Genomic DNA, 13,816 nt, shown 5'->3' on the forward strand with positions numbered 1-13,816 from the left:
TCATCGAGCTTACTGTTCTCTTTAATGTTTTTTTTTTTTCCAATAGGTTTCAACACAGTGTATGTGTGCACACACAACATCGTGAGTGTGTTGACAGCTACAACAACCATCTTTTTTCCCCTGTAATTGGGGCCAAGAGACAGAGCACAGAGAAAAGGACTTGGCCCCCCCCACCCCCCACTAAAGAGGAATTCTCCAGGGGAAGGACTAACCTTTCTCCTACCTCCAATCTGCTTAGGATTTCAACTAGGCAAAGTATATAAAGCACTAAAGGTGGTGAAAACATTCATATCTTTCGCCACCTCCCAAAAATATTTTTTCCTAAACATACATCATTACAAGTATGAAACAAAAGGCTGATCCCAAATTAGGGAGGAAGGATGGGGCCAGGCAAGGTGGGAATCATGTACAGGCGAAAGTGTAACACCCACACCCCCTTCCTTCCGTCCGCTTTCTCCATCTGGGATATGTAAACACTGCACAAAAATGTGACTGTATAAATTAAACACCTTCAATACATTAACAAATTTTGGTTTCTCCTTTTTCATTTTTTTTTTTTTTAGAAAAAAATACAAAATAGACATTTAAGGAGAAGAAAAAAAATCTTTTCTTTACTCATAAAACAAAGGTTTAGTGTCACATTGCAAAGGAGGAGGGAAGCTCCCCTCTTCCAACTTTCCTTCAAATGGTAAGGGAGGAGGCGTAAAGATCTAAGGAATGCACCTAGGAAAGCCCTGGCTGGGTTCTCATAGGACTATTCTTCGGGGACAACTGCCCAAGAAACAAGGACTACTCTCAACATAAAAGAGGTAGAAAAAATCTGGAGTTTGTGTTTTGGTGGGACTGGAAGAAGAGTATAGGAAGGAACTCCTAGTTGTACAAACGGTTATCCAGGGAAGATGTGATGCTGGTCCTGCAAACAGATACAACTGAAAACAAGTGAATTACTGGGGCAGGAAGGCAACACACCATTTAGAATCAGGAGACACACATTCCGCCACCACCAGGGCAATGGCGGCAAGCAGAGCCTTCCGATCAAGATCACCGCCTCCAGGAAGAGGCTATTCAAGTGGCCAAGGGCAAGGAAAAGCTCCTGGCTTGCTCTTGAGGAAACCCATCTCACACCTCTTTCCTAGTATGGGGTAGAAGGAAGAAAAAGCAAAAAGTGACATCAGTGAGGCCAGAAAACATGCTACCTCCAGTTGTGTCAGGCTGCATTACCTGGCCCAGCAGGGATCCAGGGAGCTGCAGTTGGCACACTTGAAGGTTACCGGCTGAGGCAGGCTGTTAAGGGAAACTGCTTTGCAAAATCTTCAAAGGCTAAACAGGCCCAAATGGGAACAGATCAACTGGAATTCCATCTTAGAAACGAGCCAGGCACCCACTCTGGTTCACAGGGTCCACCCCAGAGACCTTATTCTGCCAAACAAAACTAAGAAATTAACTGTGGAGGCAGGGACCAAGAAAAGAGATTTCAAGAACCCGAGGCATTTCTCCCTGCAGCGGCCCAGCAGCAAAAGATGCACAACACAACCACCCTCAGCTCCCCACATCCTGCACCCGACATCCCAGTTTTGGTTTCCAGAAACAGGGTCACTGCCACAAGCTGGAGCAGCAGATGAACTGTACAGCATTTTCCCAGGGAAGATTTTCTGGATGACAAGACCAACCCCAACTACTGCGGGCCCTCGAGGTCAGGTGAAGACGGACGGCAGAGAAATACTTGGAACAAGAGGGGATGGAGAAGAGTTGGGCAGAATGGCTTCAGGGCAGCCCAGCCCAGCGGCTGCCTCTCCAAGTCATCTGCCCAACTCTCTCTGTGTTTGCGCCGGGTGACATGCAAACAAGCCAGATGAGCAGTGGAGGGGCAGGTGCTGCAGGGACTGAAAGGTGTCTCCGGAAGGTCTCTGTCCTCGTGCTTCTCAGGAGCAAGGAGGCAGGGGCCCGCTCATCCGGCACTCAAGGAGCAAAGCACAACTCATGGGCCACACCAAAGATGGACGCCTTTCCTTCTGCCAGGAGAAAGGAGGAGAGCAAGATTGAGGAAGCGTGGTGGCGGCACCTTCTCCAGACCCTATCCCTGGGTTCAAAGCACCTCCCAACTCACGAGCAGCTCACAGGGCTGCTCAGAACTCCACTTTGCATGCAGGAAAGGTTTCATCCTGCATGGCCACCGTGCTGTTGCTGCCGAGGACAGTGACACCCAGCGCCTGCTGCCTCTCCAACGTCTCCGTGTACCATTCGTGCATCGCCAGCGAGTCAAACGTGGGAATCAAGGTCACCTGAGAACGATGAGAGAAGGGAAGGGTAAGCCTTGGTGGTAAGCCGTGGTGGTAAGCCGTGTCTGCAGCTGCCCTGCTCCCTCGACTGCCAGCGCCAGAAAGCCAACGAGGCCCTCCTGCACCCCTCTAGCAAGGGAGCCCAACTCCCACCATTCCCCAGCCAGCACGACATTTCTAGGGCTGTGGGCCAAATATGCCTCTGGCGCCCCCCTGTGGCCACACCTGCATTCCCTGGCTGCACCCTTTGCCCCAGCTGTGGCCCCTTTCGTGGCTTCCCAGGCTTCACACCTCACCCCTCCTGGCTTCAAAGGCGGAGCTGGCCTACCTCTCTCCTCCAATGTAAGAGCATGAAACCTCAGTAGGTTTTGTTTTGGGAGCTTTTTTTGGGGGGGGGGGGGTCCTAGTTTGAAAGGCCACACACCTTTTGCCTTTGGTCCCAGACACCAACAGAGTGCAGCCCACAGAAACTTCTCCAGAATGGGGCAGAGGTACAAGAGAAAGAATGGAGCCAAGAAAGCAGGCCCACTGCAAACAGTACAACGAATGGGGCAGCCACAGATGTTCAGCTTTTATCTGTTCAGAAGAGTGTACAAGCAACCTGCTAGTTCTCATTGCAGCTGTGAAAGCTAGGAAGCTTCTCCAGGCCTTTGCCAATTTGTGCCTTTTAAGTATTTGGAGCTCCTTTCCAGACATGGCACACCAACTTAAATCATGGGAACAGAATGAGACCAAACTAAGCAAATTTGTGCAAATTAAAAACAAGATTTGGCATGCTGCTTTCTAGCGCTGCATTCAGTTGTGGTTTGACACAGGTGTGAGCTGACCATCATCAATGACTAGAAAAGACAGACAAAGACTTTCTTGCCAGAAACAATCTGGGCCAAAGGCCTTGATCTAGTCAAAAGCATTACAACAAGCTGAGTATTTCAAAATTATGGCTGCTGCCACCCATCTGAAATTTGTTCAAAATGGAAGGACAGAAAACTCTGGATTTCAATTCCTATTTCTGTCCCACAATTCTAAAATTTCAAATATGCAATAGATAATTTCCCTAAATGCTACATTTTTAAGTCTAGGGGAACAATAACAGAACTACTCAATGGCTGTGTTCCGACAACATGACTTTTTATTGTCATGCTGTTAAAATGTAGATGTGGTATTTCATCATGGTAAGTGTGATCCTTAGAAATCACAATAAAGAATAATGGTTTTTCTCAACTTGCCCTGCTGTTTCTCAACCACCACAACTTGCCCTGCTGTTTCAACACAAAATCATGGCTTCCATGGTCCTGGCACGCAACCACCAGTCCCCTCAAAAGAGCTGCGAGTGCAGGGGCAGCGCCAGCCAGCCTCTATGTACGGATGCAGGCAGGAAGTGATGCACTTTGGGGCTGAATATCAGGAGCAGTGGCTCATGGGATACCTGCCAACAGCAGGAGGACTCCGAAGGGAGGGTGGCGACCTCCTGCTCGTCTGTTGGGTTACAAGCTGTGGCAATCGTGCAGGGTTGCTAGGGAGCCAGGGAATGGGATTTGCAGGAAAGAGCGGAGATGTATGTACACCAACACTATGAGCACGGGATATGCGCAAGAAGAGCCAGAGGCTCTCCTGCGAACAGGTGGGTATGACCTAGAGAGGATCACGGAAACATGGTGCGGATGCAAAGCGGGGCTGGAATGTCAGCGTAGAGGGATAGACTCTGTTTAGGAAGGACAGGAGGGGAAGGGGGGGCTCTGCTATATGACAGGGAAGGGATAGGGTGCAGAGCGATGGGGGCGGGTAGAAGCGGACCCAGTGGAGGCGATCTGCGTATGACTGATGGGTCTAGACGGGGTGGGAGCTGATAGTGGGGGGTATGTTATCACCCACCGGGTCAACTTGAGACCCCGGACGATGCTCCGAAGGATATCCCAGGGAAGGGACACGGTTACGATGGGAGAGTTCGACCTTCCTGTTACTAGTTAGGAGATGCACTCGGGAGTGGCAGCTGGGTCCTGTCACTTCCTGGAAGCAATAGAGGGAGGGCTTTTCACCCAGGGTGTCCAGGAGGCAACAAGGGGGATGAAACATCCTAGTTTCAACCAACAGGGAGAATCTGGTGGGGGATGTACAGACTAGGGGAACCCTGGGTGGGAGGGACCGCTCCATCCTCTGCTTTGAGATCAGGAATGAGTGGTCAAGTACTAGGAGTTGGGACTTCACAAGGACCAACTTAGGTCAATTGAGGGCGGCACTAAGAAGTTTGGTCTTGGAGGTGGAAACCTTAACAATTTTGCAGATCAGCAAATCAGGGAGGTACAAAAGATGCCATGAATGCAGAGAGGTGGTAAGAGGGATTAGATGTAAAAAGGATCTCCACAGGAAATGGACACTGAGCAACTGAGGAAAGGAGGCATACAAGGAGGAGGTGGCTCGATGCAGAAAGACGCTTCACAAGCGTAAAGCTGATTATGAGCTGAGACTTTTGCTGTCAGGAGCAATAAAAGGGCTTCTATTCTTATGTAAATAGTAAGAGAAAGGGGACAGATGTTAAATGATTATTTTGATACTGTATTCTCCTCAAAGCAGGTTGGGGGACATGTGCCTGGCAGGCCAGATGAGGTTGGGGTTATAGGAGCACAGGCTGTAGTCAGTCCCCTATAAACTGATGAGCTCCTCAGGACCCCGGATATTACAGAGGTGCCAGGTCTTGATGGGTTGCACCCAAAGGTACTTCAGGAATTGGTACAGGTTCTCTTGCATCTGTTGCCCTTCATTTTTGAGGCCTCGTGGAGAACGGGTGAAGTTCCAGAGGATTAGAGGGTGGCGTCAATGGTCCCAATCTTCAAGAGCAGCAGCAGAAGGGACAAGGTGAATTACAGGCCAGTTGGCCTTATGTCCAATTCTGGGAAACACAATGGAAAAGCTCGTAATAGGGAAAGTAGAAATCCTAGATAGGGAAGGGGGGTTGGAAGTCACACACCTGGGGCTCAACTCCTCATCATTCTGCAGACTAACATCTCACCTGGAGAAGGCCTTTTATCAATAACCCGGAGGAGGGGATAGCTAGTCCACAGAATAAATTTGTGGATGATACTAAAGTGGCGCTGGCAGCCACAATGGAGGGCCAAGCACTCCAGATCCAAAGGATCCAGACAGGCTGTGGAAGTGGGCAGGAGGCAACAGGATGGCGTTCCATGTGCATAAGTATCAGGTCTTGCACTTGGGACACAGGAATAGGTGTCACAGGTACAGGATGGGGGACAAGCAGCTGGAGAGCAGCACTTGTGAAAGGGACCTCGGGGTGCTGGTCAACTGCAGGCTAAGCATGAAACAGCAGTGCGATGCGGTGGTCAAGAGGGCAAACACCACCCTTGGATGTATAGCCAGAAGCATGGCTTTCAGATCTAAAGATGTGCTGATACCACTCTAAGACTCTGGTGCGCCCTCAGCTGGAGGCATGTGTCCAATTCTGGGCTCCACATTACAAGAGAGAAATACCAAGGTTGGGATCAGTTTAGCGCAGGGTCACAAGGATGGTAGCTGGATTAGGAGACATGCCATATGAGATGAAATTGAGAGAGCTGGGTCTCTTCAGCCTGGAGAAAAGGAGACTCCAAGGGGATCTGATAGCGACGTGCAGGTATGTGAGGGGGTGTCACATGGTGCAGGGTTTTGACCTGTTCTCCCCTGCGGAAAGGATGCATTCCAATGGGGCTAAGCTCAAAGAACCAGGCTTCAGGTTGGATTCCAGGAAGTCCTTCCTGACAGTTAGGACCCCCATGATATGAAATGGCCTTCCAGAGATGGTGGAGGCCCCATCAGTGAGGGTGTTCAAAGAAAGATTGGACACCCACATGCTGGAGATTGGTGAGCAGAGCCAGCTGAAGCTGGGGGTCAGACTAGATGTCTATATTGTTTGAATGCAGCCAATGAAATACCGAGGTGCACTCTTTTCATACCAGACATAAGGCAGAACTTGTGTTGTGCCAAAGTCAAGAACCTGAACGTGCTTTTCATCACATGGCTGTGTAATGGAAGGGCAAGCCCAAGGAGCATGCAAAGCAGGCGTCTTGCTGCATGTCCTGAGCACACGGTGGTCACCCGGATGACCCCACAGGGAGGGCAGCAGCAGCAGCAAGCGAGTGCTGCAGGCCCCGCTTCTCATGCCCTGGAGGGCTGCCCATAGTGCCAGAGGCAGCACTCCACCGTCGGGACCAGCATCCACGGCCAGCCTTCTGCTCCTCCGTGAACTCAACCAATCCACTCTTACCGCCCCACCACACCTTCTGGCCCCACCTGGATGTCAGTGGCCCACTGCTGCTTCCCAGCCAGGAGAGCATCCAGGATGTTCCTCATGACGCCCTCCTTGATGTGGTCCTCGCCACTGACGACGTAGCACTGGGAGCGGATGACCCGGAAGAAGTCCTCATCCACCCACTGGGCACTCGTGGAACCAGGGATGTAAGCCAGCTCCAGGTAGACTGGGGGGCACGAGAGGCGGGCTTTGGGGCCTGGAGAAACGGGCAGAGCAGAGAACTGAAACAGGCAGCTGAACAGCAGAACACAACCAGCTGAAAAGGGTCCAGGAACCTTCTGCAGTCTTTAGGAGCCGCCAAACGGAAGACGCTTCTGGGCCACGAAACAGACAACCGGCCCGTCAATCCCTGTGGACTACCCTGGCCGGTGGCAGTTCCCAGGGCTTTCCAGGAGAGCAGCCCCTGCCCAAGCCCTTCGACCACAGAATAAGCCCAGGGCTATGCAGTGCGATGCCAGACCAGAGAGTCATGAGAAACTGAGTGACCAAGTCTCACCCACCGACCCGCTGTTCCCTCTCAAAGAGATAGAGGCACAGGAAGCAGCTCTGAGGGGGCCTCTGATTGTGGAAGGAGGCTCACACTGAGGTTTTGGGAGAGGAAACATCTTGCTGGAGGCCATTCGGGCCCAGAAAAGACCCCAGAGCCAGTTGCTCCATGCAAGCAGAACTACTGGCTTGGGAGGGTGAACAGGCCAAGGCTCTGGTGTATACACTGTGTGTCTATGTTTCTCAGCAGGCTTGCCCACTTTTCAAGTTTCTTTCTAGAGAGAAACAGTCCCTCCCGCCACTCTGGTGGGCCATTTCTACCCAGCAAGATTGGCTCAGTCAGCCCTGCCTGATAAGCCAGAGAAGGGGCTGTCCCGCATTCCTCCACCCACCTCCAATTGTGCCGCAGAATTCCTGGCAAGCTGACACTGGCGCCTGAGAGATGTTGGGCCAGGGTTCCTGCAGCCCTGCCAGCCTGCGGAGGGATCCCTTGCCACATTTAGGCATCCAGCATTCCCATGGCTGCATCTTCACTGCATTTTAGCCAGGACAGGCCAGAGACTGCTCCCCACAACCTGGCAACCTGGCCAGGATGGTCAGACATTGCATTCCAGCACTTTCAGAGGACAACGGACTGAAATAATGCTATTGTCACAAAGCTGCTGCAAAACTCAGGAGGAAAAGGAATAGCAAGAGCTATGACACAGTTCACACAGAACAGCAATCCTGGGTCAATTAGTCCATGGCTTATTGTTGGGTATCTCTGGGCTGTTTAACTCCCTAAACAAACAAGAGTGCTCAGGTTTCAGATATCACACCTTGAATCGGGCAACAATGGAATATGAACTGAAAGTGGAAGTGCAAGACTCAATTTTGGTCATTTGTGGATTAATTAAGTGGCAGCTGCACTTACATATTCCATAAAACAGTATTAAACTAATTTAATACCTACAGTGGAGACAATGCACAGTAGGTAACATTACTTTTTCATTGGGGAGGGTGTGGGAAGAACTTAAGACAGGCTAAAGTATGTGTAAACATGAGTTTAAAATGCTCATTAAAGGGGAACACATGTAAGAATTATGCCCAGCAACAACTTTGATTTAAAAATGTATTTGGATCATTGCACTTATGTTTAAGAGCTATTTGGCTGCTTTGAGGCTGTGCACACAATTAAAAAAATCATAGACAAATTGAAAATAAGAAATTCACCTAAGGTGCATCCATTCAATCAGAAAGCCAGCGGTTAAAAGAGCACTGACAGTTAAACAATATAGGTAAAGGTTTCCCCTTGACATGAAGTCCAGTCATGCCTGACCCAAGGGGGATGATGCTCATCTCCGTTTCCTGGCCGAGGAGCCAGCGTTTGTCCGCAGACGGTCTCCGTGGCCACATGACTGAACACCGAGGTGCACGGAACGCTGTGACCTGCCCACCGAAGTGGCACCTTTTCATCTACCTGCATTTGCATGTTTTTGAGCTGCAAGGCTGAAAGGAGCTGGGACAGAGCAACAGGAACTCACCCCTTTGTGCAGACATGAACCGGCGACCTTTCGATCAACCAGCACAGCAGCTCAGCAGTTTAAATCACTGTGCCACCTGCATCCCTAAACAATATGCTGCAATATAAAAGTCCAAGCTGACCACCACGCGCCTCAGCCCTTCCAAGATAATCAGGGAGGGCAAATGTTCCACAGGACAGGCGCCACACAGCCAACCCTGAAGGCACCAAGCAAGGCCCTGACAATAATCTGAAGTTAACCAAGGGTGAAACTGTGCTGCAGCTGGATGGGAGACTGCAAGGTGTGCTCATGAAATAGCTCAGGTTTCCAGAAAAAAAAGCAGAACCAATGCCTACTTAAAGCAAACCTGCTGTTTGGCAAACCCATGATTTTAAAAGCAGACCTTCTGTGGAGGGTGGGGAATGAGTCATGGTTTATTTTAAAATGTGTATAGGCTAAAGAGCCAATGCTTACCTGCAGCGCTCCTGTGCTGGAAGGTCCCAGATTCAATTTTTCCAGTGAGGCCTGGAAAGACCCCTGCCTGAATCCCTGAAAAGCTGCTGCTGCCAGTCGGTGTCAGCAATACTGGGCCACATGGACCAAGAATATGAGACAGTATAAGGCAGCTTTCTATATTCCTATTTAAACCAGCCTTTTATTCAGAACAATGAAGTCTGGAAACTTGTTTTATTTGGAGGAGAAAGAAGGATTTGAAATATAGCTCAGTAGCAACACACTGATGGCCCCAAGTTCAAGAATATGAGGCAACAGGAGACTGGAAAACTCTCTCATTCTGCCAGAGACACTGGAAAGAACAGATGATACTGAGGTCCATGGACCAGAGTTCCAACCTGCAAGTACCACCTTTCCTGCCCACCTCCACTCGCACTGCTTGGTAAGTGTCTGGGTAGAAAGAATTGTTAATAAAATGGCTGCTCTCTTGACTGAGGACACATCCCAGATCCATTTAATTGAAGGCAGCTGCCCTCGCAGACAATAAGGGCACACCAAGTGGCCTTCCTGCTGCCATTTTCAAGGGACCACCCTCCGCCCTCCCCAGTAATCCAACAGCTGGCCAGGAGATCGCTACCACTGCTCACCCCCAGGTCCCCACCCTCTCCCTGGGGTCCCAGCCATCCACCTGCCTCACCACAGGGCCAAGGGAAGGCGACGTTACCTGCCAGAGATGACCGGTCAGCTCGCAGGAGTGGTCTGTTGTTCATCCCGCGATGATGGAGGGCTGTCTTACTGTCACCCCCAGCACAGGCCACCGAAGGGTCACTTTTGCCAAGGGTGCGCAAGCGGGCTCTTTCCGCCATCGTTGCTGAAGAAGGCTTGGCCCTGCCGCGGGCAGGAGTGGCTTTGGGGATGTCTGCTTTAGGGGGTGCAGAGCCCACCCGCAGGGGCATCCACTTCATCTTGGCTGCACCTTCTCTCTCAGGGTCCACCATGCAGATCCCAGGCTGGGCAGGGAGAGGACAGGGGTCCTTCAGGGGGGGCGGCAGTGGGTCCCGAGCCCGGGCCAGGCCTTCTGGATCATCATCCGAGTCCAGCCCACCCTCCACTGGGCTGGAAGGGTACTCCTCCATGGCAGGCAGCGCATCAGAGTCCGAGAGAGTGGGCAGAGATTCGCTGAAGGAGGTGGGGGGGGTCTCATCGGCCAGGGGGTGCAGCTTCTGGCCCCGCAGACCCTTCCAGTGCACGGAGGGCTTGGCCAGCTCTTGTGAGAAGTCACTGCTGTTGGACACGTCGCGGGGGCTGACGTTGATCGACGGAGACCTCTCCGACTTGTGGTGTGCAAACTCACACGGCGACACCAGGCAGAGATCCACATCGTGGGGGGAGTCGGATCGGTAGCCAGACCTGGGCACCGTGTGGCCATCCCACCGCTGGGTGCCAGGGTGAGGGTGACAGGGCCGGATGGGCAGAGACATCCCTGCTTTGCCCACAGCGACGTCTGGCTCTGGGGTGAGGTGTGCCGCCCGGATGTTCCCTGCTTCTTCTTGAGGGAATTCGCTCACTGGAGGCAGCACCTGCTCGAAGGAGATGGAGAGGGACTCGTCCACCTCCGTGGAGTGAGGAGACCCCACTTCAGCTGGCAAGGAGGGTGTGGTGATGGTGGGGGACACATCAGGGACGTCATCACGGAAGAGGCTAGGGGAAAGGCCGCCCGACGGCTTCTCCTGGGAAGAGCTAGAGTTGTCATGGGAGGCCTGGGGACCAGATCTGTCAGGCCGCCAGGCATTTATCATGGCCGCTGGCTCCTCAACCATGACAGCATCTTCTACCGGGGACTGGTGGAACGGAGTGTGCTTGGCACTGGCTGGGGCAGAGCTGGCGGGTGACATCATCTCCAGGGTCTTCTCTTCAGAGCTACCGCCACCACAAGGTTCCTCAGCCTCCGGGAAGTGGTTGAGCCCCACCTGGATGTCTGTTGGTGTGAATTCAAAATCGACACTCCGGTCGCTCTTTGGAGTCTTGGCCAACGGGGATGGAGGGCCAAAGCCTCTGAGGGGAGAGCTGGCTTCCTTGTGCCGGAAAGGCTGAGGGCTCTCAGGATCCATTCCTGCAGTGAGACCATTCTGGGGGTGCTCCAGCACATTGCCATGACATGCCGCACTGCCCAGCAACGAAGGCTCCAACCCCTTCCTGGATGTGGCAAGGCCTCCACGGTTCTCTGGCACAGGCTTACCCAACAGGCCTCCCTTGGTGCCGCTCGGCCGTTGGAGTACGGTTTCCTTCACCGACTTAGCCTTCAGTTTGCTTGCCTCCTTCGGGGTGGGAGTGACCTTCCTGAGACTGCTCATCTTGGCTGGGGGCCTCTTGGCCTCCGCCCCTGGGGCTCTACGCAGGTCCTTCATCGGCTGCTTTGCTGCCTTCTCTTCTGCCTTCACAGCTTCCTCTCTCCTTAGCCCCTCCCTCCTGGGGGGATCCACCTTCCATTCCTGCTTGGCTGGCTTCCCCTCCTTCACTGCACCCTTCTCTTGAGTGGTGTCCTCCTTTGGCATTGGCTTCCTCAGGTCCCTCCTCACAGGCAGCTTCTCCTTCAACTGCTTGGGCCTCACATCCTGCTTAAGCTTCTCTGGGGAAGCCTCCGTCTTAGCTCTCTCTTCCTCAGCACTACCCTTTGAGGTCTCACTGGGTGCCTTGGGTCGGTCTCGGGAGCTGGGCAGCTTCGGCAACCTCTTCTCCTTGGAAATAGGTGCACTGATCTCTGTGAGGCTCAGTCGAGAGCCCGACTGGAGGCTCTCCTGACTGACTGCCTTTTTCGGCTTAAATTGAGAGGCAGAAGATGAGAACGACTCAAGGTCTTTCTGGGTGACCATGGGATGCTTGAGGAACTCCAAGTGCTTGACCTTCTCCAGCCCTTCCAAGATCTTGCCCTGGGGTGTGCAGCCCGGGAACAAGACCCGCACAATCTTCTCTGTGGGGCTCACGGGGTGCCACACCAGGAGAACACAGATGGAGGTCAGGCACTGCAAGGGCAGCTCCAGCCCCCGGGGGCAGCCGTTCCCGCACCAGTGCTGCATCAAGAACTCCAACTCCTTGCTGCCTTTCACGGGGTTCAGCACATACATGTCCAGGCGCCCAACGCCCATCTTCTGGAAGAGGATGGTTGGCTCTGCCTTGGGGGCAGCCTCCCGGAAGAGCGGGTGGGGCCGGATGCCCAGCCTGTCGAGGTACTGTAGAGCTAAGCTGGCCTCGTCACAACTCTTCAGGATGCCTGAATCCCCTCTGATGCCCTTCAGCTTCTCCGAAGCATTGATGAAAACCACACCCAGCTCTGGTGAGATGAGGCTTTTCACCCAGTCATCATTCAGGGAGCTGTGAGAGGAAGGGTCTTCATCCATCTCAGCAAGCTTTCTCTGCAGCAGGCTGTTCACCCCGGGGAGACTGTCAGTCCCCATGTGGGTCACCAAGATGGAGTCGATGCGGTCCAGGTGGCGCACTAACTTCCAGAAGGATGACCGGGGGTTGGAGCCCCCATTCACCAAGATGTTGAAGCCGTTCACAGCAAAGAAAGCAGAGTCGCCTCTCCCTCCTGGGAAAATGTAGCAGCAGGGCCTGGAGAGCTTCAGGAAGCCCACGGTGTTTGGTGGCTCCAGGAGATCGAAAGGTGACTGGGGATCCAGGGACTCGAAGAGGTACTCCAGGAACTCCTGCAGGCCCTCCATCTCTGGCAGCACACAGCCCGGGTTGAAGCGCAGGTCAATGAAGTCCAGCAGGTTGTGCTGGCCCAGTCTGGAAGCCTTCCATTCCCCAAAGTCTGGACACACCACAGTCAGGCTGGTCTTGGTAGAGGGATCTGCACAGCTGAGTAGCTCTCCGACCTGGAGGGAGAGTGAAACACGAGGAGGAGTAAGAACGCAGCTACCAAGCTCCGTCCCGCCTGACCTGGGAGTTGGTAGCCCCCATCAGCCTCAGTCATCTGGCAGGCACCGAGGTCCAGCCAAGCACGGCCAAAAAGCACGCCCACCACTGCTTTTCTTTTCTCCCTTCCTCCTGGAGGCTCACAATCATCTCCATCACAGCTCTACCCCTCTCCCAGTGCCCTCTCCTCCCTCAGCAACTGCTCAGTTTCACTTTGCTGCTGCCTTTGCTGCAGCAATGAGCTGGTCGGCAGGGCAAGGTAGGGTCTGGAAGCCAGTCCTCCTTAACAGAAGGTGAGCTGCAGGGAGTGCCCAGTAGGCAAAGACCAACATGGTGCACCTGGCAGGCCTAGAGAGCAAGGGAAGGGAAGCATGCAGGCAAGAGGACCAGGTGGGCCTACTCAGGGACTAGAGTGGAGCGTGACTCAATGAGAAGAAAAATGGCCTCGTGGAATCCGCCTGCCTGGTGACTTGAGTGAGGCAACCTTGGCTGGATGATGTGGAGATAAAAGGCCTAGGAAGCATTAGTGGGGAGCAGGGGAGAAAAGAAAAGCCTTCCAAGTCCTCGGGGAAGCCCCCGTTAGCCCCCAGTTGACAGTCCCCCAAGCAAACAAACTTCTGCTAAGGAAAGCGTGAAGACCACTGCTCTCATGCAGGGGCTGCCCTAGGAAGCCAGCCTTCTGCTAAGCCTTGTTGAGCTGAAGACAGGGAAGCCACTGCTGGGGGAAGGGAAGACTAGCCATAAGCATGGCTTTCCACTGGCTAGGGCATCTCCTTCCAACTGCAGCTGAGGGCTACAGCGGCACGCTGGCTGAATGCAACCGTGTCCAGGAGGGGATGGGTCCTATGTGTGTGGAATGACCCCTACTGCTGTTCCTT

At 53.1% G+C, this 13,816-nt stretch overlaps 1 protein-coding gene across 4 annotated transcripts in view; it reads right to left on the reverse strand.

The window, feature by feature from the left end:
• Positions 1 to 13,816, reverse strand: part of MAP1S (microtubule associated protein 1S) — a 33,475-nt gene continuing 19,659 nt past the window's right edge. For 2 of the 4 annotated variants that reach the window (XM_044421037.1, XM_044421040.1), the window contains exons 5-7: positions 9,745 to 12,898; positions 6,561 to 6,775; positions 1 to 2,282 (exon numbers count right to left, since the gene is read on the reverse strand). In XM_044421037.1, the coding sequence (XP_044276972.1) occupies positions 2,127 to 2,282; positions 6,561 to 6,775; positions 9,745 to 12,742 (3,369 nt within the window). In that variant the 5' untranslated portion in view covers positions 12,743 to 12,898 and the 3' untranslated portion in view covers positions 1 to 2,126. The remainder of the gene's footprint in view (positions 2,283 to 6,560; positions 6,776 to 9,744; positions 12,899 to 13,816) is intronic. The other 2 variants (XM_044421039.1, XM_044421041.1) reach the window with 2 other exon arrangements.

This window comes from Varanus komodoensis, unplaced genomic scaffold (genome assembly GCF_004798865.1).
Source record: "Varanus komodoensis strain SLA01 unplaced genomic scaffold, ASM479886v1 scaffold113, whole genome shotgun sequence".
In the NCBI taxonomy this organism is placed as follows: Eukaryota; Metazoa; Chordata; class Lepidosauria; order Squamata; family Varanidae; genus Varanus; species Varanus komodoensis.